Source organism: Anolis carolinensis, unplaced genomic scaffold, assembly GCF_035594765.1.
Source record: "Anolis carolinensis isolate JA03-04 unplaced genomic scaffold, rAnoCar3.1.pri scaffold_10, whole genome shotgun sequence".
In the NCBI taxonomy this organism is placed as follows: Eukaryota; Metazoa; Chordata; class Lepidosauria; order Squamata; family Dactyloidae; genus Anolis; species Anolis carolinensis.
This window is the reverse complement of record NW_026943821.1, coordinates 21,920,589-21,943,572: the sequence shown is the minus strand read 5'-3', so window position 1 is coordinate 21,943,572 and position 22,984 is coordinate 21,920,589. Positions and strand designations below refer to the sequence as shown.

At 43.3% G+C, this 22,984-nt stretch overlaps 1 protein-coding gene across 2 annotated transcripts in view; it reads right to left on the bottom strand.

Annotated features, from left to right (window-relative positions):
• The window catches only part of rims3 (regulating synaptic membrane exocytosis 3), a 54,569-nt gene that overhangs the window by 21,820 nt on the left and 9,765 nt on the right, over window positions 1-22,984 (bottom strand). The window contains exons 1-2 of one of the 2 annotated variants that reach the window (XM_003225542.4): window positions 13,357-13,699; window positions 613-877 (exon numbers count right to left, since the gene is read on the bottom strand). In XM_003225542.4, coding sequence (XP_003225590.1) covers window positions 613-832 — 220 coding nt within the window. In that variant the 5' untranslated portion in view covers window positions 833-877; window positions 13,357-13,699. Of the gene's footprint in view, window positions 1-612; window positions 878-13,356; window positions 13,700-22,984 lie in introns of those variants that run through there. The other variant, XM_008117900.3, reaches the window with a different exon arrangement.

Genomic DNA, 22,984 nt, shown 5'->3' with positions numbered 1-22,984 from the left:
GCAAGGAATGATAGTAATTGGAGAAGATCCAGGATGGATCGAAGACAATGTGGAGATGGATGGAAGTCAACAACTCTTTTCTTTTAGATTTTTCCACTTTTTTTTCCTCTTGTCTACCCTCGTATCTTTCTAAACTATCTAGTTTCATACTTTTCTATCAACCAAAATGTTCTCCCACTTTTAATGTATTTATTTGAAACTATAAATAAAGTTAAAAAAAAAAGATACGCAAACATAGAAGGACATTTCCAAAAGAGATACACACAACATAGAAGGAGGAGAATACTTCTGGAACATGGCCACACAGCCCGAAAGACATACAACAACCCTGTGATCCCTGCCATGAAAGCCTTCGACAACACATTGAACATAGAAGGACACCACAGGGCAATCTGCCCAACCACCTCTGGATGGAATGAGCCACAGATCCATAACACACAACCATCACAATTCTCTACAGAGCTTGGAAAAGTCAACCTTTTGACTACAGCTCCCACAATGCCTCATTACTGGAGGATGTGGGCAGTTTCTAGGAGTTGGAGTTCCCCAAAATAATAGCTCTAAATCCCCAGAGAAGCAGCCCAGAAAGAGAAAGCCGCAAGGTTTCCTTACCAGGATGGTTGAGTTGCATTGTGCTCTTGCTCCACTGCGACAGACCCACGATCGCCACCATCTTGGCCCCCAAACTAGAACGTCGCTTCTTCGTGGACGACAGGCTCGCCGAGTCCGGATTGCCCCCGTTACTCTTCTCAATGTTGTACATCTCGCCACTGATGCTGGAGCTTCGGACCACATTCTTGGCCGAGGAAGCGCTCGTCTCCCCGTTCAGCATGGTCACCCGAGGAGGTCTCAGGGCTTCCTGGCCAGCAGGTCGGAGCTGGAGAGAGACAAAGAGAGAAGTTAGGAGCCACGGAAGGAGACACGGTCCCTCTTGCTCAGGCCAATGAAGGCCACATTGTCTCATATTCGCTGAAGAGGAAGCCATGTTGCCTTCTGATGACTTACCGTGTTTCCCCGAAAATAAGACAGTGTCTTATATTAATTTTTGCTCCCAAAGATGCTCCAGGTCTTATTTTCAGGGGATGTCTTATTTTTCAATGAAGAAGAATTCACATTTATTGTTGAACAAAAAAATGAACATTTATTATATACTGTTCAGTAGTTGTCATAACACACCAGCATAACCAGACAAACTGTGAATCCTATCAAGAATTTCTTGTTACTACCATTACTTCCATGTACAACAATCTATGGTACGTACATTTACCAAACCTGCATACTCTGGTGTTCTGTTTGGCGCGCATGCTTCCAAACACAAACGGTGCTAGGTCTTACTTTCGGGGGAGGCCTTATATTTAGCAATTCAGCAAAATCTCTACTAGGTCTTATTTTCTGAGGATGTCTTATTTTAGGGGAAACAGGGTAATACACAAACAGATGGATCTTGTATCAGTCCCATTTGACCAGAAGTCTATAAGGCATCTAGTGATCCAGTATCTCCACATCGAGGCTGGGTGGCCATCTGTCAGGGGTGCTTTGCTTGTGCTTTTAATGGACAAAGGCAGAAGGGGGTTCGACTATATGGCCCCACCCTCTTTATTATTTTCATGATGATGATGATAATAATAATAATAATAATAATTATTATTATTATTATTATTATTATTATTAACATTGAGGCTGTATTTGTTCCCGTTTGGGTTTTTTTTACTTCAAAATAAGATGTGTGCAGTGTGCATAGGAATTTGTTCACAGGTTTTTTTTTTAAACTATAGTCCGGCCCTTCAATGGTCGGAGGGACCGTGAACTGGCCCTCTGTTTAAAAGGTTTGGGGACCCCTAAACTAAACTATCAGCTAACACAGTGGTTCTCAATCTGTGGGTCTCCAGAAATCCTAAGAGCTGGTAAACTTGCTGGGATTTCTGAGAGTTGTAGGCCAAAACACCTAGGGACCCACAGGTTGAGAACCACTGAACTAAAAGAAGAAAGGAGGAAGCATCCTTTGGCTCAGTTTTCCAGTTTATCCATTTGAGTTCCTATCCTCCAATGTGTTGCCACTCCTCCCAGTTTGGGGCCATTGGGATCTTACTAACATCCAACATCTGAGGCCACTTGAACCTCCCCAGCTCTCCGCGCCTTAAAGGTTTTGGACCCCGTCGGCACTCTGTGTTTGGGCCAGAGGTGACCCTTGGAGACAAAGCCTCCTTGCAGCCCCTTCCCAAAAAGGTGTGAAAGCCTCAGCCTGAAAAAATTGCTCGCTCCAGCTTTTCCTGGCCATCAATAATTCAGCCTTCCCAAGGGAAGCGGGGTGGATCCATCTCCGAGAGGAAGCTAAATTATTCATGCCGCGGCACTTTGTAATAACCGAGGGAGGTGCCGGTGCCGGCGCCTGGGAAAATGTTTCCAGGAATGCCGCTTTAGATGTAAGAAAGGAAATTGATTTTTTTTGGGGTGGGGGAGTGGGAAACAACATAACGCCATCAAGATGAAAGATGAGCAAGGCCTCTGGATTTCAGGGCGGAGCAGGCGATCTCTCTTTCCAAAATGGAGAGCTCGGAAAACGAGATCCCAAGGACGGCTCCCAGAATATCTTTTTCGGCGTTGAGATTCTTCATTGGGGTTGTGTAGCATACATCTCCATGTGCATTAGTTGTGTCATGCAACCCTTGTTGCACAAATGAACCATGTGCAGTTGTGTATACATCTGCATTTTTTCCTCTTTTTCTTAGTCTGTATGCCAGGGGTCCCCAAACTAAGGCCCGGGGGCCGGATGCGGCCCTCCGAGGTCATTTACCTGGCCCAGTTTTATTATTATATTATTATTATTATTATTATATTATATTATAATATAATATATTGTATATACATATAATATTGATAATATTATAATGTAATACAATATAACACTAATAATAATACCATATAATAATATTATATTCTATATTACATATAATATTACCAATAATATTCCAGTATAGTGGTATAGTTCAATATAGTAATATATAATGCTAATATTGTGCTATGCTAATAATATAATATATTGTATGTACATATAATTTGTAAGCCACTCTGAGTCCCCTTTGGGGTGAGAAGGGTGTCATACAAATGTAGTAAATAAATGCAGTAAATAAATAATAAATAAATAAATACATTTTAGACTTAGGCTCGCCCAAAGTCTGAAATGACTTGAAGGCACACAACAACAACAACAACAACAACAACAACAACCCTAATTAACTTGACTATCTCATTGGCCAGAAGCAGGACCACACTTCCCATTGAAATCCTGATAAATGTATGTTGGTTAAAATTGTTTTTATTTTTAAATATTGTATTGTTCTTTCGTTGTTGTTGTTGTTGTTGTTGTTGTTGTTGTTTTTGCACTACAAATAAGACATATGCAGTGTGCATAGGAATTTGTTCAGTTTTTTTTTTCAAATGATAATCCGGCCCTTCAACAGTCTGAAGGATTGTGGACCGGCCCTCGCTTTAAAAAGTTTGAGGACCCCTGCTCTATGCCAACCCTTTCCCCACTTTGTTGGCTGATTCAAAATGTGTGTTTTATGTAGCACATTATTTCCTCATATTCAGTTGTCATCAGCATTAGCAGTTGTGTTTGTAGCCTCTTAATGTGATTTATCTTATTTTTTTTATTGGCAGCGTATTACATGTTTTTTCTTGTTCTTTCCTGTTAATTTCCTTTGGAATCAAGTCAATTTTCTCTCATTTCTTCCTTCTGTGTTTGGTTGCATAAACAGGTCCCTGTCGTATGTCTTACCAGCATCTCATATGTTATCATTTCCATTTCTCTATCCATGTTATGCTTAAAACAGTCTTCTAGTTGCCCTTTCAGTTTTTGTATAACCAACTCCTGTCAAAATAGACTCATTTAATCTCTATCTGAAAGCTGAATTTTTCTGTCTCATTCATTCTTCACACTGAGAACGTCTTAGGTAAAACTTCAATTTGTGAGGTCCATGTTCCTAAGGGCTTTGCTGCTGAAAACATATCAATCCTGGAAAAAGTGATTTGTGTCTGTCTGAGTCAAATGTGTAGTCTGTAGCATTGCTGTATTTTAATCTCCAGACATCTATTAATCCCAGATTATTTACAAAGTTGCAAAATGTTTTTGGGAGTTTGCCCTGGTCAGCTTTCTCTGATTTTCCATCTATCGCTGGAGAAATGATCCCATTCGAGTAACCCATGCATATCCATCTATCTTGTGTATAATTTGAAATATTTCCCACCAAAAGTAAAGGTAAAGGTTTCCCCTGACGTTAAGTCCAGTCTTGTCCGACTCTGGGGGTTGGTGCTGATCTCTATTTCTAAGCCGAAGAGCCGGCGTTGTCCATAGACACCTCCAAGGTCATGTGGCCATAGGCATGACTGCATGGAGCGCCGTTACCTTCCCGCTAGAGCGGTACCTATTGATCTACTCACATTGGCATGTTTTCGAACTGCTAGGTTGGCAGAAGCTGGAGTTAACAGCGAGTGCTCACTCCGCTCCCGGGATTTGAACCTGCGACCTTTCGGTCTGCAAGTTCAGCAGCTCAGCGCTTTAACACACTTAGCTCCTAATTTTCATAGAATTTTGCCTAGTTTTCACTTGGTGCATGTGTTATGAATATTGTAACGTCACATCAGTCCTTAGGTCAGTGATGGGCAACGTATGACACGCGTGTCAGCACTGACACGCCTAGCCATTTTTGCTGACATGCTGCCGCATGCAGATTGACTGGATGACTATGTCCTTTGTGGCCAAATTTGGTGTGATTTGGTCCAGTGGTTTTGTTGTTTACTCCATGGGAATTACGCACATTACATTTATATATAAGAGTGATGGCATCAGGGCAGCGGACAAAACAACAAAACTACAGGCCCCCCAACCTCTAAATTTGACAACACAACCCATCATCCACGGCTCTAGGTCGATACAACAAAAATAAAAGAAAAATAAAGTCCTAATTAGAGGGAGAGGAATAATTGTTTTTATCCAATTGCTGCCAGTTAAAAGGCTAAGCTCCACCCACTTGGTCTCCTAGCAACCCACTCATCCCAGAGGACAGGCACAAAAGTTTGAAGAGACCCCTAAGGGCCATCCAGCCCAACCCTTTCTACTATGCAGCAGGACACAATCCAAGCATTCACAACACATGGACAATGTATAAATACTATACAATACTACACAGGGACATAGACCCTCTCTACCTTCACCACTTTCACAGTACACAAACAACCAAATGCATACTAAACATAAGGACAACCATACAACAGACATTCAATACCACCACTACCTCAACAAGTTCTCACCAACACCACCAGACAACGCCACAGCAACGCGTGGCCGGGCATAGCTAGTATATATATATACCCTGTTTCCCCAAAAATAAGACATCGCCGAAAAATAAGACTTAGTAGAAGTTTTGCTGAATTGCTAAATATAAGGCCTCCCCCAAAAGTAAGACCTAGCAAAGTTTTTGCTAGTTTTTGCCCAGCACCTGCCAAACAGAACACCCGAGCATGCAGGATCAGTAAATGTACGTACCATAAAGTGTTGTACATGGAAATATTGGTAGTAATAAAAAAATCTTGATAGGATTCACAGTTTGTCTGGTTATGCTGGTTTATGATGAAAACTACCGTACAGTATATAATAAATGTTCATTTTTTTTGTTCAACAATAAATGTGAATTCTTCTTCATGGAAAAATAAGACATCCCCTGAAAATAAGACCTAGCACATCTTTGGGATTAAAAATTAATATAAGACACTGTCTTATTTTCGGGGAAACACGGTATATATATATATATCATTCTATTATTATTCTATTATTATTGAAGTATATTATCATATTATTACTATTATATTATTCATTATTCATGACTACATTGAAACTAGAATAGAGAGAAATCAGTGTGGAAACTGCAAGAGGTACCATAGATCATTGTACATGGAAATAAGGGTAGTAAATAGTTTTTGATTTATTAAATACAGTTATATATTACAATTATACATTTTTGTTATTTAAACTATACCTATTGCGAAATTATGGGTTTTTTTCTCTCTCCAAGTGACACACCACCCAAGTCATGCTAGGTTTTTTTTGGTGAATTTTGACACACCAAGCGCAAAAGCTTGCCCATCATTGCCCTAGGTGAATATGGATGCTTCTTTGCATCATTTACAAGGACATTACCTCCTTCCTTAGTGTCTTCATAAGCCAGAAATGACTTAAAGGCATTCAACAACAACAATAACAGCCAAAGGTTCTATGCAGAATGCCAGCAATTTTCTCCAATTTCCATCCCCAGCCTGCAAATCTTCTGTCTCCTTTCTCTCCAGCAGCAACAGCAACAAAGACTTCGCCATCAAGGTGAATTACCGGTGTCTCCCAACGCCCACTTCTGCCTGGTGGACCCAGTTCTCCCTCTCGTCATTGCCAATAAATTGTGTGGGTGGCATAAGATGGTATGAAGTTAGGCCTGCCATGAAACCTGGGGTGAAAGGAGGGGGTGGCGGCCGCTGGAACGCAACCGGTGGTGGGAGTAAAGGAAGGAAGGCAACCTGCTTTTACGAAGCAACATGTAAACAAGGAGGGAAGCCAACCTGCATGGAGCCAAAGGAAAAGCACCAACAACTTCAACCGTCATGGGTTATGACTGATGGTAGACGCTCCTTTGGCTTGTTTGAGAACTCAGCTTTGGCCTTCAACTCCCAGAAATCCTAACAGCTGGTGAACTGGCTGAGATTTCTGGAAGTTGCAGGCCAAAAACATCTACGGACCCCAGGTTGAGAACCATTGAGTTAGAGCCAGAGAGGAACTCTCCAAGGTCCTGAACCCATGTCTTGCACTATGTTCAGCACCCTGGAGAGCTCCGTGGAGTTTGTTGTGTGTTTTCTGGGTGGTATGGCCATGTTCCAGAATGACGTTTCACCCACATCTATGGCAGGCATCCTCAGAGGTTGTGAGGTACCCACCATCGCCATACCTCACAACTTCTGAGGATGCCTGCCATAGATGTGGGTGAAACGTCAGGAAATAATACTTCTGGAACATGGCCATACAGCCCAGAAAACACACAACAACCCTGTGGTCCCGGCCATGAAAGCCTTCAATAACTTCTTGGGGTTTTTCCATCCTACACAACCAGTTGCCAAACAGATCAACTCCATCGCCATATCTCCTATTATTGCAGCTCTGCTTCCAATGTTTCTTGAACTGCTACTCAGTTTTGACTCCAACCTCTCCTCCTTTCCTCAACCTCCTGAACCTGGACATGATTCCATTGCTAAAACAATACATCTCACTATCTTCAAATAGGACCTCAGCCTATAACATGCAAAGAAGGCTCAAGACCTGGCTAGTTGGTGGCCACCAGATGTTTTGGACTTCGGCTCCCCGAATTCCTGACCCATGGACAAACTGGTAGTTGGAACTTCTGTGAGTGGTAGACCCAAACACCTTGTGCAGACCTGTTCAAAACAATATTGTGCATGTGCACTGTAGAATTAATGCGGTTTGATCGCATTTTAAACTGCCATGGCTCAAGGCGAGGGAATCATGGTAGTTGCAGTTTGGTCAGGCATCAGTACTCTTATTTTATTTTCCATACTTGTAGGTGAATCAGGGTGGCCTCGCAATCGGCAACAATTCTATGCCCAACATACGAAGGTTATCCAGAAAGTAGATTATGTTTTGGAATTAAAAATGAACAAAGTATAGGAGAAAACATTTACCATATGCAGTTGAAAGCCAGACCCAAATTCCACTTCTCAACATAGTCGCCATTCAAATCTAGGCACTTATCATAGCGATGAATGAGCTTGGCAACTCCTTCCCCACAAAACTCTGCCGCTTGCGTCCTCAACGCAGTGTTTTGGCGACGATGTGCAGCTGCAGAAAGGAGGGACCGGCTGGTTGAGGATGCAAGCGGCTTTCAAATATTTTTAGTTTAGTTTTTTCATCTGCTTTCAAATATCCCTGTTCCTCTCACTTTCCCCCTTTGTCATCCGATTGCTTCAGTTGCAGACACAGTTTGCACTCAACTTATGAAGAGGACAAGGAAAGGAAGAGATGGAAGTTGGTTCTGAAGCAAAAGCAAACTGTTACAACTTTTCTTAAATCATGCCCACCTCCTCAATCACAATTTTTCCACATTTTGCTATTGCTTGACCACAAACATCCTCTGATATATTGGAATAGGAGACCAAGGCAACTTCCAGACCAGTTCCAACCCTCCTTTGGCTGCACAATCTGCCTTCCCTTGGCTCAGGATCCGGATGCGGAGCTGAGGATGTTCCTCCCAGCCCAGAAGAAAGAGAAAGCCGGCACCGTGGGCTCACCACCTTGTTGTAATTCCTCCCCGAAGGGCCCGGGTCCTGTTTCTAATAGGATTCATCCATGGGATTGAAATAATCGCCGATCCCGGCCCCCAATTAGCCTCGTATCCCTGCCGTTCCCCAGGAAATTTAGATAAATAGTCCTCTCTTGCCAGCCTTTCAATCAAAGATTTGGCGGCCGTTCAAGAGCGCCAACCAGCCGGTGCAGCGAAATGGGTTAGCAGGTCGCCGTTCTCTCCTCCTCGCGAAAAAGCCAATGAGGCAGGAGAGGTTTCCTCCCCTCCAAGCCAATCTTAAATGCCAAAGCAGTACTTAGCGCAATGGGGGAAATTAAGGACTTAACGTAAGAGTCACAATCATGGGGTCCTTCGCTCTTCATTCATCCGCTTCGGCTTCCCTTTTCAAGTCAATAGACCCTCTGCAAGGCATGGGCTTACTCCATTTTTGAGAAGGCGTAAAAATTCATTTAAGACTGCCAAGAAGCAAACTATACCACAAATGTTGCCCGATATGAGGAGCATTACCTCCACCATAGGGAAAACAATTCAAATAATAGGCGAAGTTTTCGGCCCATTTGTCTGTTTATTTGGTTGCATCCTGCAAGTCGCTTCTGGTGTGAGAGAATCAGCCATCTATAAAGACGTTATCCAGGGGATGCTCGGATGTGTTACTATCCTGCAGGGAGGCTTCTCTCATGTCCAAGGCATTGACATCACTGGCCCATCCTCTGTTCGGATATCAGCTAGCAAACCAATTCCTTAAATGAAGAAATAGCTTCCTAAGTCCTACAGAGATACTCGCAGGAACACCTCAGCAAGCAAGAGTCCAAAAGTGGCAGGCTAAAAACCCAGAACCTGAATCAGGCCCATCGTTAACTATACAGATCCATAACCGCATAAGGAAATAAATGAGCAGATAAATCAGAAATTGAAAAATTATGGTATGTGACATCAAAACCTGGCAGTTGTCAGACTACTGATACCTTTCTAGGCCAACTCCAAATGTGCAACATGCGTGGTATACTAAATGTGATTCTAATACAAAGATATAGTGGATCCTAGGCACAATTTTGTGCCACATTGGCACACGTAGGTTCTTGCCAAGTGGAATCTGCATCAATTCTGACCGTGTCAATTAGTATGGAGGGACACCAGCCCTGATCCAAATGCAAATCTCTATTAGATACTAAATTAAATGTATGAAAAGTTGTTCAAACTTCACCCTAAGAAGTTTCCTGGAGTTCTGGTGACGTGTATTACCAAAAACACTCAACATCGTGTTGTCAAAGGCTCTCGTGGCCGGAATCACTGTGAGTTTTCCGGGCTGTATGCCCATGTTCCAGAAGCATTCTCTCCTGACATTTCGCCCACATCTATGGCAGGCATCCTCAGAACCTTTTGTGATACGAAATCCAGCATATCTATCTTGTTTGCTGTGTCATAATAAAATAATAATAATAATAATAATAATAATAATAATAATAATAATAATAATAATAATAGGGTTGTTGTGTGTTTTCTGGGCTGTATAGCCATGTTCCAGAAGCATTCCCTCCTGACGTTTGGCCCACATCTATGGCAGGCATCCTCAGAACCTCTGAGGATGCCTGCCATAGATGTGGGCCAAACGTCAGGAGGGAATGCTTTTGGAACATCACCATACAGTCCGGAAAACTCACAGCAACACACTCAACGTCATTAAACGAATAATTATTTTCTCCCAAAGTATTTTGGAAACTGTAATTTGGGAAAGGTGCCGAGAAGTCCATCCAAAAGAGCTCTAAAGCCCTTTGGAAATGGCAACCCTGGGGGCTTGCTGGGCAGAAGGCAGACCTGTTAAACCAGTTAAAACAATCCTGGTGCCTTTTAAAGAGAGCTCCTCTTAATCAGAAGCTGTTCTTAAGCTGCTGGCATGCGATTTTCACTGCGGCTTACTGTTGAGTACATCAGATCCATGCGCCCGGACTAAGGGCATCATCGCCGCTCAAGGCACCGAAGGATAATTTTAACACTCGAATAAAACCCTTTGCACTTCGTGGCAGCTTTCCATCGTCCCGGGCTCTTTGTCACTTGTGGATTGGTAGGTTGCCTTTGCGTGACTTACTTTGAAAGACCATAAGCCTTGCAAGAACTTCTGGGAATTCATGTTTTGGGTCCATAATGGCCAAATGTCCCACAGACACTCCAATACCTACCTCTTCTACCATGCAATGAAGGGTTTCCAAAGTATTGCAGATCTGGACCTTGGGAAATGCCAACATAAGTGTTTTCTCCATCCTGGGATGGTGCCATTTATAAAATATTGCATCATGGATGTCTGTGCAAACACAAATATCCCGACATCGGAAAAATCCCAAATCCCAAACACCTATGATTCCAAGTATTTTGGATACTGCAATTTGCATTGCTTTGGAAGCCCTTCAGTTTAGATGCTGCCTGGTTTATAACTACTATTACTACATAATAATAATAATAATAATAATAATAATAATAATAATAATAATAATAATAATAATAATAACAACAACAACAACAACAACAACAGGAAAAACTCAGCCACTATCAGGACCTCAAGATTGAACTTCAAAGACTCTGGCAGAAACCAGTGCAGGTGGTCCCGGTGGTGATCGGCACATTGGGTGCCGTGCCAAAAGATCTCAGCCGGCATTTGGAAACAATAGACATTGACAAGATTACGATCTGCCAACTGCAAAAGGCCACCCGACTGGGATCTGCATGCATCATCCGAAAATACATCACACAGTCCTAGACACTGAGGACGCCTGCCATAGATGTGGGCGAAACGTCAGGAGAGAATACTTCTGGAACATGGCCACACAGCCCGAAAACATACAACAACCCTGTTCGACTTGTGATTTTGTGATACGAAATCCAGCATATCTATCTTGTTTGCTGTGTCATAATAAAATAATAATAATAATAATAGGGTTGTTGTGTGTTTTCTGGGCTGTATGGCCATGTTTCAGAAGCATTCTCTCCTGACGTTTCGCCCACATCTATGACAGGCATCCTCAGAGGTTGTGAGCATGCCTGCCATATATGTGGGCAAAACGTCAGGAGAGAATGCTTCCGGAACATGGCCATACAGCCTACAAAACACACAACAACCTTGTGATTCCAGCCATGAAAGCCTTCAACAACACAATAATAATAATAATAATAATAATAATAATAATAATAATAATAATAATAATAATATCTTGGTTTTTTTCTCTCAATAGGAACTCAAAGTGGCCAGCAATGCTAAAAACAACACAATGCACACTTTAAGGGACTTGCATCCACACAAAATACAACAAGGGGGTTTGTGCCATCCTTAGTCAGTCGACAATGCAATCTTGTTGGTTCCCCGATACACAATTTCACAATTTCCTGGGAAGGTCCTGCAATGGCTTTAATACATAGCTAAAAAGTTACACAGACCATAGGTGCATCTATTCTGTAGAATGAATGCAGCTTGACATGATTTCACTTCCATGGAATCCTGGGAGTTGTAGTTTCCCAAGGTCTCCAGTTTTCTCTGACAAAGAGGGCTGGTGTCTCGCCAAACTACAAATTCCCAGGATTCTGTAGCACTGAGCATGGCAATTCAAGTGGTATCAAGCTGCATTAATTCTGCGGTGCAGATGCACCCCATGATAAACAGAATCACGGATTAAGATGACAATGATGTCATTATCAATACTGAGATCATTGTGGTGGAGCCCTGGTGGCGAAGTGCGTTAAAGCGCTGAGCTGCTGAACTTGCAGACCGAAAGGTCCCAGGTTCAAATCCCGGGAGTGGAGTGAGCACCCAGTGTTAGCTCCAGCTTCTGCCAACCTAGCAGTTCGAAAACATGCCAATGTGAGTAGATCAATAGGAGCGAAGGTAACGGCACTCCATGCAGTCATGCCAGTGGCCACATGACCTTAGAGGTGTCTACGGACAACGCCGGCTCTTCGGCTTAGAAATGGAGATGAGCACCAACCCCCAGAGTATGAGTAGATCAATAGGTACTGCTCCGGCGGGAAGGTAACGGCTCTCCATGCAGTTATGCCAATGGCCACATGACCTTGGAGGTGTCTACGGACAACGCCAGCTCTTCGGCTTAGAAATGGAGATGAGCACCAACCCCCAGAGTGTGAGTAGATCAATAGGTACAGCTCCGGCGGGAAGGTAACGGCACTCCATGCAGTTATGCCAATGGACACATGACCTTGGAGGTGTCTACGGACAACGCCGGCTCTTCGGCTTATAAATCGAGATGAGCACCAACCCCCAGAGTATGAGTAGATCAATAGGTACTGCTCCAGCGGGAAGGTAACGGCTCTCCATGCAGTTATGCCAATGGCCACATGACCTTGGAGGTGTCTACGGACAACGCCAGCTCTTCGGCTTAGAAATGGAGATGAGCACCAACCCCCAGAGTGTGAGTAGATCAATAGGTACAGCTCCGGCGGGAAGGTAACGGCACTCCATGCAGTCATGCCAATGGACACATGACCTTGGAGGTGTCTACGGACAACGCCGGCTCTTTGGCTTAGAAATGGAGATGAGTTGGACACGACTGGACTTAACGTCAGGGGAAAACCTTTACCTTTACCTAGATGCACCCCATGATATAATAGAATCACGGATTACGATGGCAATTATGTCATTATCAATACTGATATCATTATAGTATCGGCACAATTGACTGTAACCCCAAAACTAGATCTTCTTAGCCAATCTGGTGCCAAGAAAAAAGCTTGAGCAGCTTGAGCAGCCTCACCTTTGGGTGCCATTTTTTTGGGAACGGAGATGGCCAAATGGCAACCTTATTTTGGGATCAGATATGAAAAGAGGTGATGCTTAGAAAGCCCAATTGCCTAGGATGGGATGGAGCTTTCCTTGCTCAAAAAAACACAACAAATACGGATCGAGACCCCTATGCGGAGAGTTATGAGACAAAGTCGCCCCTCGTTTTGCTCCCATTCCCAAAGCAGCCTTGGCAAGGAGAAGGTGGCAAAGTCTTACCTACAAAAGGGTCCCTTGGCATCCAAACCTACGCCGGATCATGGAAACCCACCAGTTTTTCCTCAAGAAGGGGTCCCAATGAAGGGGTCCAGACCCAGGAGCAGGATTAGCTGGTCTCCGAAGCAAAGGGAGATGTCTCCCCCGAAAGAGACGGAGTGCGGATGGGGAGAGAAGCAGAGAGGCTGGGATTGTAGACTCCCTTTTGCTTAAGTATTGCCATGGTTACCTCACTGACCCAATTTTCCTCGCAGCCAAAAGCAAAAGGAGGGGGGAACGAGAGAAGGAAAAGGAGGGAGGAAAAGAAGAAATCCAGAAGTAATGTGCCAGGGAGGAGAGGAAAACGCCTCCCAGGAGGGTCTTCTTACCCTTTTCTATCTTTAGGGGCCACAAAGGATGAAAAGCGCACCCGTCAAGATGCTAAAACAAGGGGCCAGATGTCAGTATTGCTTTTGTAAACAAATGGGTATAGTTTATATACCGTCTTTCCCCGAAAATAAGACAGTGTCTTATATTAATTTTTGCTCCCAAAGATAAAGTAAAGGTAAAGGTTTCCCCTGACGTTAAGTCCAGTCGTGTCCGACTCTGGGGGTTGGTGCTCATCTCCATTTCTAATCCGAAGAACCGGTGTTGTCCGTAGACTCCTCCAAGGTCATGTGGCCGGCATGACTGCATGGAGTGCCAATGATGCACTAGGTCTTATTTTCAGGGGAGGTCTTATTTTTCCATGACGAAGAATTGGGCCCGGGCTGTGGCGCAGGTTGGAGAGCAAGCCAGCTGAAACCAGCTGCAATGAATCACTCTGACCAGGAGGTCATGAGTTCGGGGCCCGGCTAGGAGCCTATGTTTGTCTTGTCTTTGTTCTATGTTAAAAGGCATTGAATGTTTGCCTATATGTGTAATGTGATCCGCCCTGAGTCCCCTTCGGGGTGAGAAAGAAGGGCGGGATATAAATGCTGTAAATAAATAAATAAATAAATAAATTCACATTTATTGTTGAACAAAAGAAATAAACAGTTATTATATACTGTACAGTTGTTGACATCACAAACCAGCATAATCAGACAAACTGTGAATCCTATCAGGAAATTCTTGTTACTACCAATATTTCCATGTACAACCATCTAGGCATCTATAGTACAGTAGAGTCTCACTTATACAACACAAACAGGTCGGCAGAACATTGGATAAGCAAATATGTTGGATAATAAGGAGAGATTAAGAAGAAGCCTATTAAACATCTAATTAGGTTATAATTTTACAAATTAAGCACCAAAACATCATGCTATACAACAAATTTGGCAGAAAAAGTAGTTCAATATGCAGTAATGCTAAGTAGTAATTACTGTATTTACGAATTTAGCACCAAAATATCACGATGTATTGAAAACATTGACTACAAAAATGCGTTGGATAATCCAGAAAATTGGATAAGCAAATGTTGGATATCTCAGACTCTACTGTATGTACATTTACTGATCCTGCATGCTCTGGTGCTCTGTTTAGCGTGCATGCTTCCAAACAGAAACTTTGCTAGGTCTTACTTTTGGGGGAGGCCGTATACCGTATATACTCGAGTATAAGCTGACCCGAATATAAGCCGAGGCACCTAATTTTACGACAAAAAAAAAACTGGGAAAACATTGACTCCAGTATAAGCCGAGGGTGGTAAATTTCAGAAATAAAAATAGATACCAATAAAATTACGTTAATTGAGGCATCAGTAGATTAAATGTTTTTGAATATTTACATAAAGCTCAAATTTAAGATAAGGCTGTCCAACTCTGATCAAATCATTATTCTCATCTTCTTCAGAGTAAATGCGCTTGTGTATCCTTTTAATAATAATACAGTAAAATAATACATGTCATAATAATAATAAATACAGGAAAATAATACATGTAATAATAAATAGAGTAGAATAATAAATATAATAATAATAATAAAATCAGAGTGAAATAATAAATGTATTATTATTAATAATAAAAATAGATTAAAATAAATGTAATAGTACCAACAATAATAGAGAAAAATAATAAATGTAATAATACTAATACTAATAGAGAAAAATATTAAATGTACCATATATTCTCAATTATAAGCTGATCCAAATATAAACCAACCAGGACCCTCACCCGAGTATAAGCCGAGGGGGGCATTTTCAGTCTTTAAAAAAGGGCTGAAAAACTAGGCTTATACTCGAGTATATACAGTATGGATTTTATAGAAATATGTTTTAATATGTGTATTTTATATAATGTTTATAATGAGTGATATGCTTTTAGCCATGAGGAGAGGCGGGTAAGAAATAAAATAATAATAATAATTGTTGTATGATTTCCGGGCTGTATGGCCATGTTCCAGAAGTATTCTCTCCTGACGTTTCACCCACATCTATGGCAGGCATCCTCAGAGGTTGTGAGGTATGAAGAAACTAAGCAAGGAAGATTCATATATATCTGTGGAAAGTCCAGGGTGAAAGAAGAACTCTTTGTCAATTGGAGGCCAGTGTGAATGCTGTAGTTAATCACCTCAATTAGCATTGAATAGTTTCATCTCTTGGCTTCCTGCCTGGGGGCATCCTTTGTTTAGAGTCGTTAGCTGCCCTTGGTTCCCATGTCTTTACTTACTGTTGAGTTTTTTATGTAATAAAAATGTAATAATACCAATAATAATAGAGAAAAATAATAAATGTACCATATATTCTCGAGTATAAGGTGACCCAAATATAAACCAACCAGGCTTATACTCGGGTGAGGGTCCAACCAGGACCCTCACCCGAGTATAAGCCGAGGGGGGCTTTTTCAGTCTTAAAAAAAGGGCTGAAAAACTAGGCTTATACTCGAGTATATACAGTATGTGTGGGTACCGTTGTGAAGCTCTTTGGAGTCTTCCAAAGTCTTTGGAGTCTTCCAAAAATGCTCCTCTTTCCTGAAATGAGTTCAGATTGTCAAAACGGGTGGGGTACAAATGGGGACCAACATCTTGATGCTGTTTATATCTTTGGTGTGATTACCATGTTGTAAGGGGGCCAGGCTGTGGCGCAGGCTGTTGAGCAACCAGCTGCAACAAATCACTCTGACCAAGAGGTCATGAGTTCGAGGCCAGCTCGGAGCCCCGTGTTTGTCTTGTCTTTGTTCTATGTTAAAAGGCATTGAATGTTTGCCTTATATGTGTAATGTGATCCGCCCTGAGTCCCCTTCGGGGTGAGAAGGGCGGAATATAAATACTGTAAATAAATAAATAAATGAATAAATAAGTCAAAGGCCCCAGACGGCTTAAGCAAAGGCCAGCCACGAATGGACGACTGGGCATGCCTTTGCCCCATTTTCCACTTGGCCTGCCTCCTCATTTGCCCTGAATATCAACAATAAATCCCAGAAGCGGTGAAAGCACATCTCTGTTTCATTCTTCAATCATGCGCAGGTGCAGATATGCTCATTGATTAAAACGCAACGCAAAACAGCGACCGCTTCGGATTGCTTTCCGTGCCCATCTGCGCCTGTGTGCACCGATCAAATCGCAGCACGAAACCGGATCCCGATACTTAATGCTGCACTTGCATTAAAATCCCCTCCTTTTATGCTGTTTTTAATCCATGTGCCGCCGCACACAGATATCCATTAAAGCGAGGGTGGAGTGAAGCAAATCCAACCTTTGCAGATTCAGCAATCTAAATAAATCCCAGGGATCAAGGCACGGAGAAAACGGGGAGCTGCAATAACGGCAAATACAATTCGGTAATGGCTCTGGGATAAATAATATGCCAAAAGGGAGGCTTGATAGCATGGCTCCGACCTGTGACATCCATCCCGGGATTTGTTGCGCGATTAGGTGCTGAATGACATTCATGTTTCTGTGTCTAATCGGATTTGCCGCCCGAGAGGTGACCGCTGGTGAGGCTTCGCATTTGACACCTGCCCAAATCAAAGCAGATGACAGATGCCGGCACAGACCTAAATCGCCCTAATTGAAGCATTTCAAGCTCAATTCGGGGCTCAAATGCAAAATGTCTTGTTCCTGCATTGGCCCTGAAAAAAGGGAATCGAAGCATGTATGTCCCCTGTTTACTTGAATCTAATGCTCACCTTTTTTTGGATAAATTACCTCACCAAAATTAAGGTTCGATTCGCGTAATATGGTAACCGTAGTGCTGAGCCAAAGCAAAAAGGGAAGGTGATTCAGAAACTGCACCGAGAGCTCCTATTTACTGACCAAAAGGTTGGCAGTTCAAATTCGGGGATCCAGGTGAGCTCCCGTTGGTAGCCCCAGCTTCTGCCAACCTAGCAGTTGAAAAACATGCCAATGTGAGTAGATCAATAGGTACTGCTCTGGTGGGAAGGTATCGGTGCTCCATGCAGATCCTGTCCTGAGCTTTTCATGGCTATGTAATATCTTTATTGATGATTTGGATGATGGAATAGAAGAGATGCTTCTTGGACTTGCAGATGGGACCAAATCCAAGGGAGAGCGGATACCCCAGAAGTGAGTAGATCAATAGGTACCGCTCTGGTGGGAAGGTATCGGTGCTCCATGCAGATCCTGTCCTGAGCTTTTCATGGCTATGCAACATCTTCATCGTTGACTTGGGTGATGGGATAGAAGAGATGCTTCTTGGATTTGCAGATGGGACCAAATCCAAGGAAGAGCGGATACCCCAGAAGTGAGTAGATCAATAGGTACCGCTCTGGTGGGAAGGTATCGGTGCTCCATGCAGATCCTGTCCTGAGCTTTTCATGGCTATGCAACATCTTCATCGTTGACTTGGATGATGGAATAGAAGAGATGCTTCTTGGACTTGCAGATGGGACCAAATCCAAGGGAGAGCGGATACCCCAGAAGTGAGTAGATCAATAGGTACCGCTCTGGTGGGAAGGTATCGGTGCTCCATGCAGATCCTGTCCTGAGCTTTTCATGGCTATGCAACATCTTCATCGTTGACTTGGATGATGGAATAGAAGAGATGCTTCTTGGACTTGCAGATGGGACCAAATCCAAGGGAGAGCGGATACCCCAGAAGTGAGTAGATCAATAGATTCCGCTCCAGTGGGAAGGTAACAGTGCTCAATGCAGTCATGCCGGCCACAAGACCTTGGAGGTGTCTACAGACAACGTCGGTTGTTCGGCTTATAAATGGAGATGAGCACCAAGTCCCAGAGTCGGACACGACTGGACTTAATCTCAGGGGAAATGTGGGTGCATCAGTAGGTACTGCTCCAACGGGAAGGTATTGGCGCTCAATGCATTCATGCTGGCCACACGATCTTGGAGGTGTCTATGGATAAAGCCGGTTCGTCGGCTTAGAAATAGAGATAAGCACCAACCCGCAGAGTCGAACACGACTGGACTGCAAATCACGTTTTATTGATTAGCCCATCGGCCGTATCAAAATCTCAGGGGAAAACCTCTACTTTCACCTAAACAATTACAATGCTACACAGTGGCTACTTGTCCCAATCTTTTTACTTAATGTCAAGGGGAAACCTTTCCCTTTACTATGGAACCCTGGGATTTGTGGTTCGGTGTGACACCGGGTAAGATTTCCACCCTGAAAGGCATTTGAGCCCTTTCCCTGTTCGTTTGTTTCTTTATTTATTTACACTATTTATATTCCGCCCTTCTTTCTCACCCCAAAGGGGACTCAGGGTGGATCACCTTGCACACATATAAGGCAAACATTCAATGCCATAACATAGAACAGAGACAGAGACAGACGCAGGCACGGGCTGGCCTCGAACTCATGACCTCTTGGTCAGAGTGATTTGTTGCAGCTGGCTGCTAACCAGCCTGTGCCACAGCCTGGCTTATTATTCCTTTTGCTGTTGTTAGCTGCTGGTGGGACCCCTTTGCGGACACTAACTCTGCAAAGTTTTCTCCCAGCCCTTTTCCCTTCTGTCGTGAATTGGATTAAGGGAGTTAATCAGCCATTTCATCGAGATCTCGACCTTCACCGCTCTTTGGGATTAAAGAAGCCACTGCCAGAGCTGTTAGCCTCTTCTCCAACTCGTTAATTGCTTCTCTCGGCTGCCAAAAACCCTCACTTTCTTGCCTTTCGAGCAGCAAGAGAGAAGGCCTGCCTTTACCTTCAGAGACAGGTAGGACCCAGATACCTATTGGAAATCTATACCAATAGTATAGGTCTCTGTAGAATTAGTGCAATTTGGTGTCACGTCACTTGCCATATTTCTGTGCTATAGAATCCTGGGAGCTGTCACTTGACACCAGCAGTCATTGACAGAAATTGGGTTGCTGTAAGTTTTCTGGGCTGTCTGGCCATGTTCGAGAAGCATTCTCTCTTGACGTTTCACCCACATCTACAGCAGGCATCCTCAGAGGTTGTGGGGTTTATATATCTGTGTAATTGAAGGGACCATAAGCCAGAAAATAGTAAACTTTTGCCTATGTAGCTTTGCCTCTGCATATGCCCCTTCCTTCCTGTGAGCTGGTGCCTTTCTCCAGAAAGTTACAAGACCAAAAGTTAGCTTGAAATCAACCAGTTTTTTTTTCGTGTCAGGAGCAACCGGAGTTGCTTCTGGAGTGAGAGAATTGGCCGTCTGCAAGGACGTTGCCCAGGGGACGCCCGGATGTTTTGATGTTTTACCATCCTTGTGGGAGGCTTCTCTCATGTCCCTGCATGGAGCTGGAGCTGATAGAGGGAGCTCATCCGCACTCTCCCTGGGTGGGATTCGAACCTGGCAACTTTCAGGTCAGCAACCCAACCTTCAAGTTACAAGGCTTTTATTCCCTTGGCCACCGGGGGCTCAAAATCATGCCAAGTGGGTGTGGAAGGTGAGGAAGACCCTCAGCCATTGGTCAATTTTAGATAAGCCAAAGGTATATATTCTTTGTTTGCTACGCACATGTTGCGGCAGCCATTTGCAAGTACAGTAGAGTCTCACTTATCCAAGCCTCGCTTATCCAAGCCTCTGGATTATCCAAGCCATTTTTGTAGTCAATATTTTCAATATATCATGATATTTTGGTGCTAAATTCGTAAATACAGTAATTACAACATAACATTGGGAGTGGGGCAATGAATTAGTTTTGTTTTCCCGCAGTTTCCAAGGTAGGTCTATTGCCCAGAGGGAGAAGCAGGAAAGCGGATGATGATGATGAGGAGGAGGAGGATGAGGAGGAGGAGGAGGACCACCAGCGGCATCCATCTGGCCATCTGCTCGCTCACTTGCCGGCCCTGCTTCTTCCTCCCCCGGAGACCGAGAGACCGCCAGGGAGCAAGCCCTCAGAGCTCCTGCTTGCTTTTCCTGCCGCAACGTTTTCAGGAGCTCCATCTGGTCCGCGGGTGGGTTCCTGCCAAGGGCCCGGTGCCAGCAGATGCCTCACAATGCCGACTGCTCCTGCCGACGCCGTGCAAGCCAACAACAAGAATCAACAGCCTCTTGAAGCCAAAATCTGTGCTTAGAATCCGAGAACCCCGGTGCCATCCAGTTCAAAACAGGCAGAAAGACACAGAAAGACTCTGAGGCAGCAGCAGATCCTACTATCAAACATTTCGTACCACCAGCAATTTCTGCCTGACGGAATCTCTTTTTTTTGAAGTGTGAACCCATGGCTCCATTGTGTCCACATTGAGAGGGGAAAGTATGGGAGATCGTGCCTTTAAGAGTAGAGGTTTTCCTGCTTCTTGGCCGAATGGGATTGGACTGCATGGCCCATGAGGTCTCTTCCAACTCCATGTTTCTATTACAGTAGAGTCTCACTTATCCAAGCTTCACTTATCCAAGCTTCTGGATTATCCAAGCCATTTTTGTAGTCAATGTTTTCAAAATATCGTGATATTTTTGTGCTAAATTTGTAAATACAGTAATTACAACATAACATTACTGCGTATTGAACTACTTTGTTTGTCAAATTTGTTGTATAACATGATGTTTTGGCGCTTAATTTGTAAAATCATAACCTAATTTGATGTTAAATAGGCTTTTCCTTAATCCCTCCTTATTATCCAAGATATTCGCTTATCCAAGCTTCTGCCAGCCCGTTTAGCTTGGATAAGTGAGACTCTACTGTATTCTAAAATAGAGTTGTATGCCTTCAAGGCGTTCCCAACTTATGGCCATCCGAAGGTGACCCTATCAAAGGATACTCTTGCAAGATTTGCTCTGAAGGTGTTTGGCTTTGCCTTCCTTTGTAGCCCTGTTACAAGCACCCACCCACCAAACTTCATCTGACTGAGCATATTGAGGAAGGCTATGAGAAAGGCTGCATTACGGGAACAGTTTTTGTGGACCTAACGGCAGCCTATGACACGGTGCAACATAGAAAAAAGCTGCATAAAGTCTACCATATCACCCAGGACTTTGACTTTACAAAAACTGTCCAAACCGCAGCTTTTATGTGGAGTTTCAGGGCCGGAAAAGCAGATGGAGGAGGCAAAAGAATGGTTTACCCAAGGCAGCGTTCTTGCACCGACCTTATTTAACTTCTTCACAAACCATCAGCCACAACGACCACTCACAAAGAGCTTTATATATGCTGATGACCTTGGCCTTACAACACAAGTGAAAGATTTTGAAACAGTTGAAAACCAACTCACTAATGCCTTGAAAGACCTCTCCAGCTACTACAAAGAGACCCACCTGAAGCCTAACCCTGCCAAGACACAAGTGTGCGCTTTCCAACTACGTAACCGTGAAGCCAACAGGAAACTGAAAGTTACTTGGGAAGGCCAAGAGCTCGAACACTGTTTCCATCATAAATATCTTGGTGTCACCTTAGATCGAACACTAACATATAGGAAGCACTGCACTGTTCTGGTATTTAATTGTACAGTAGTCTCACTTATTCAATACTCGCTTATCCAATGTTCTGGATTATCCAATGCATTTTTGTAGTCAATGTTTTCAATACATCGTGATATTTTGGTGCTAAATTCGTAAATATAGTAATTACTACATAGCATTACTACGTATTGAACTACTTTTTCTGTCAAATTTGATTTATAACATGATGTTTTGGTGCTTAATTTGTAAAATCATAACCTAATTTGATGTTTAATAGGCTTTTCCTTAATCCCTCCTTATTATCCAACATATGCGCTTATCCAACATTCTGCTGGCCCGTTTATGTTGGATAAGTGAGACTCTACTGTATATAGATCCCGCTTGTCTGGTTTCCGACAGGCCTCACAACCTCTGAGGATGCTTGCCATAGATGGGGGCGAAACGTCAGGAGAGAATGCTTCTGGAACATGACCGGACAGCCTGGAAAACTCACAGCAACCCTGTGATTCGGCCATGAAAGCCTTCGACAACACTGTTCTGGTATTTAATTGTATTTGATTATCTTTATTGACGTTTGAAGAAAGACTGGGAAACTTTACAACAAGCTCTTCATTTTCGTGGAGAAACTAAAAAATTACATTGAAAATGGAAATAAAAAACATTATCTTATGATTTTATGGCATCCAGTGCTTGCTTGTTGGATAGACAGAGTCACAAGGCCACTCCACCCCGCAAGGCATGATCCTCCAGCTGATGCTGACTCCTGCTTTCTGCCTACTTTGCAGCATTTTGCTGGCTGTTGCAAGAAAAAAGTAAGAAGAAGCAAGAGCTGATCTTGGAAAAGCAAGGTGTCTGAGTGTCATTAGGGCAAGGCAGCCTCGTCAACCACG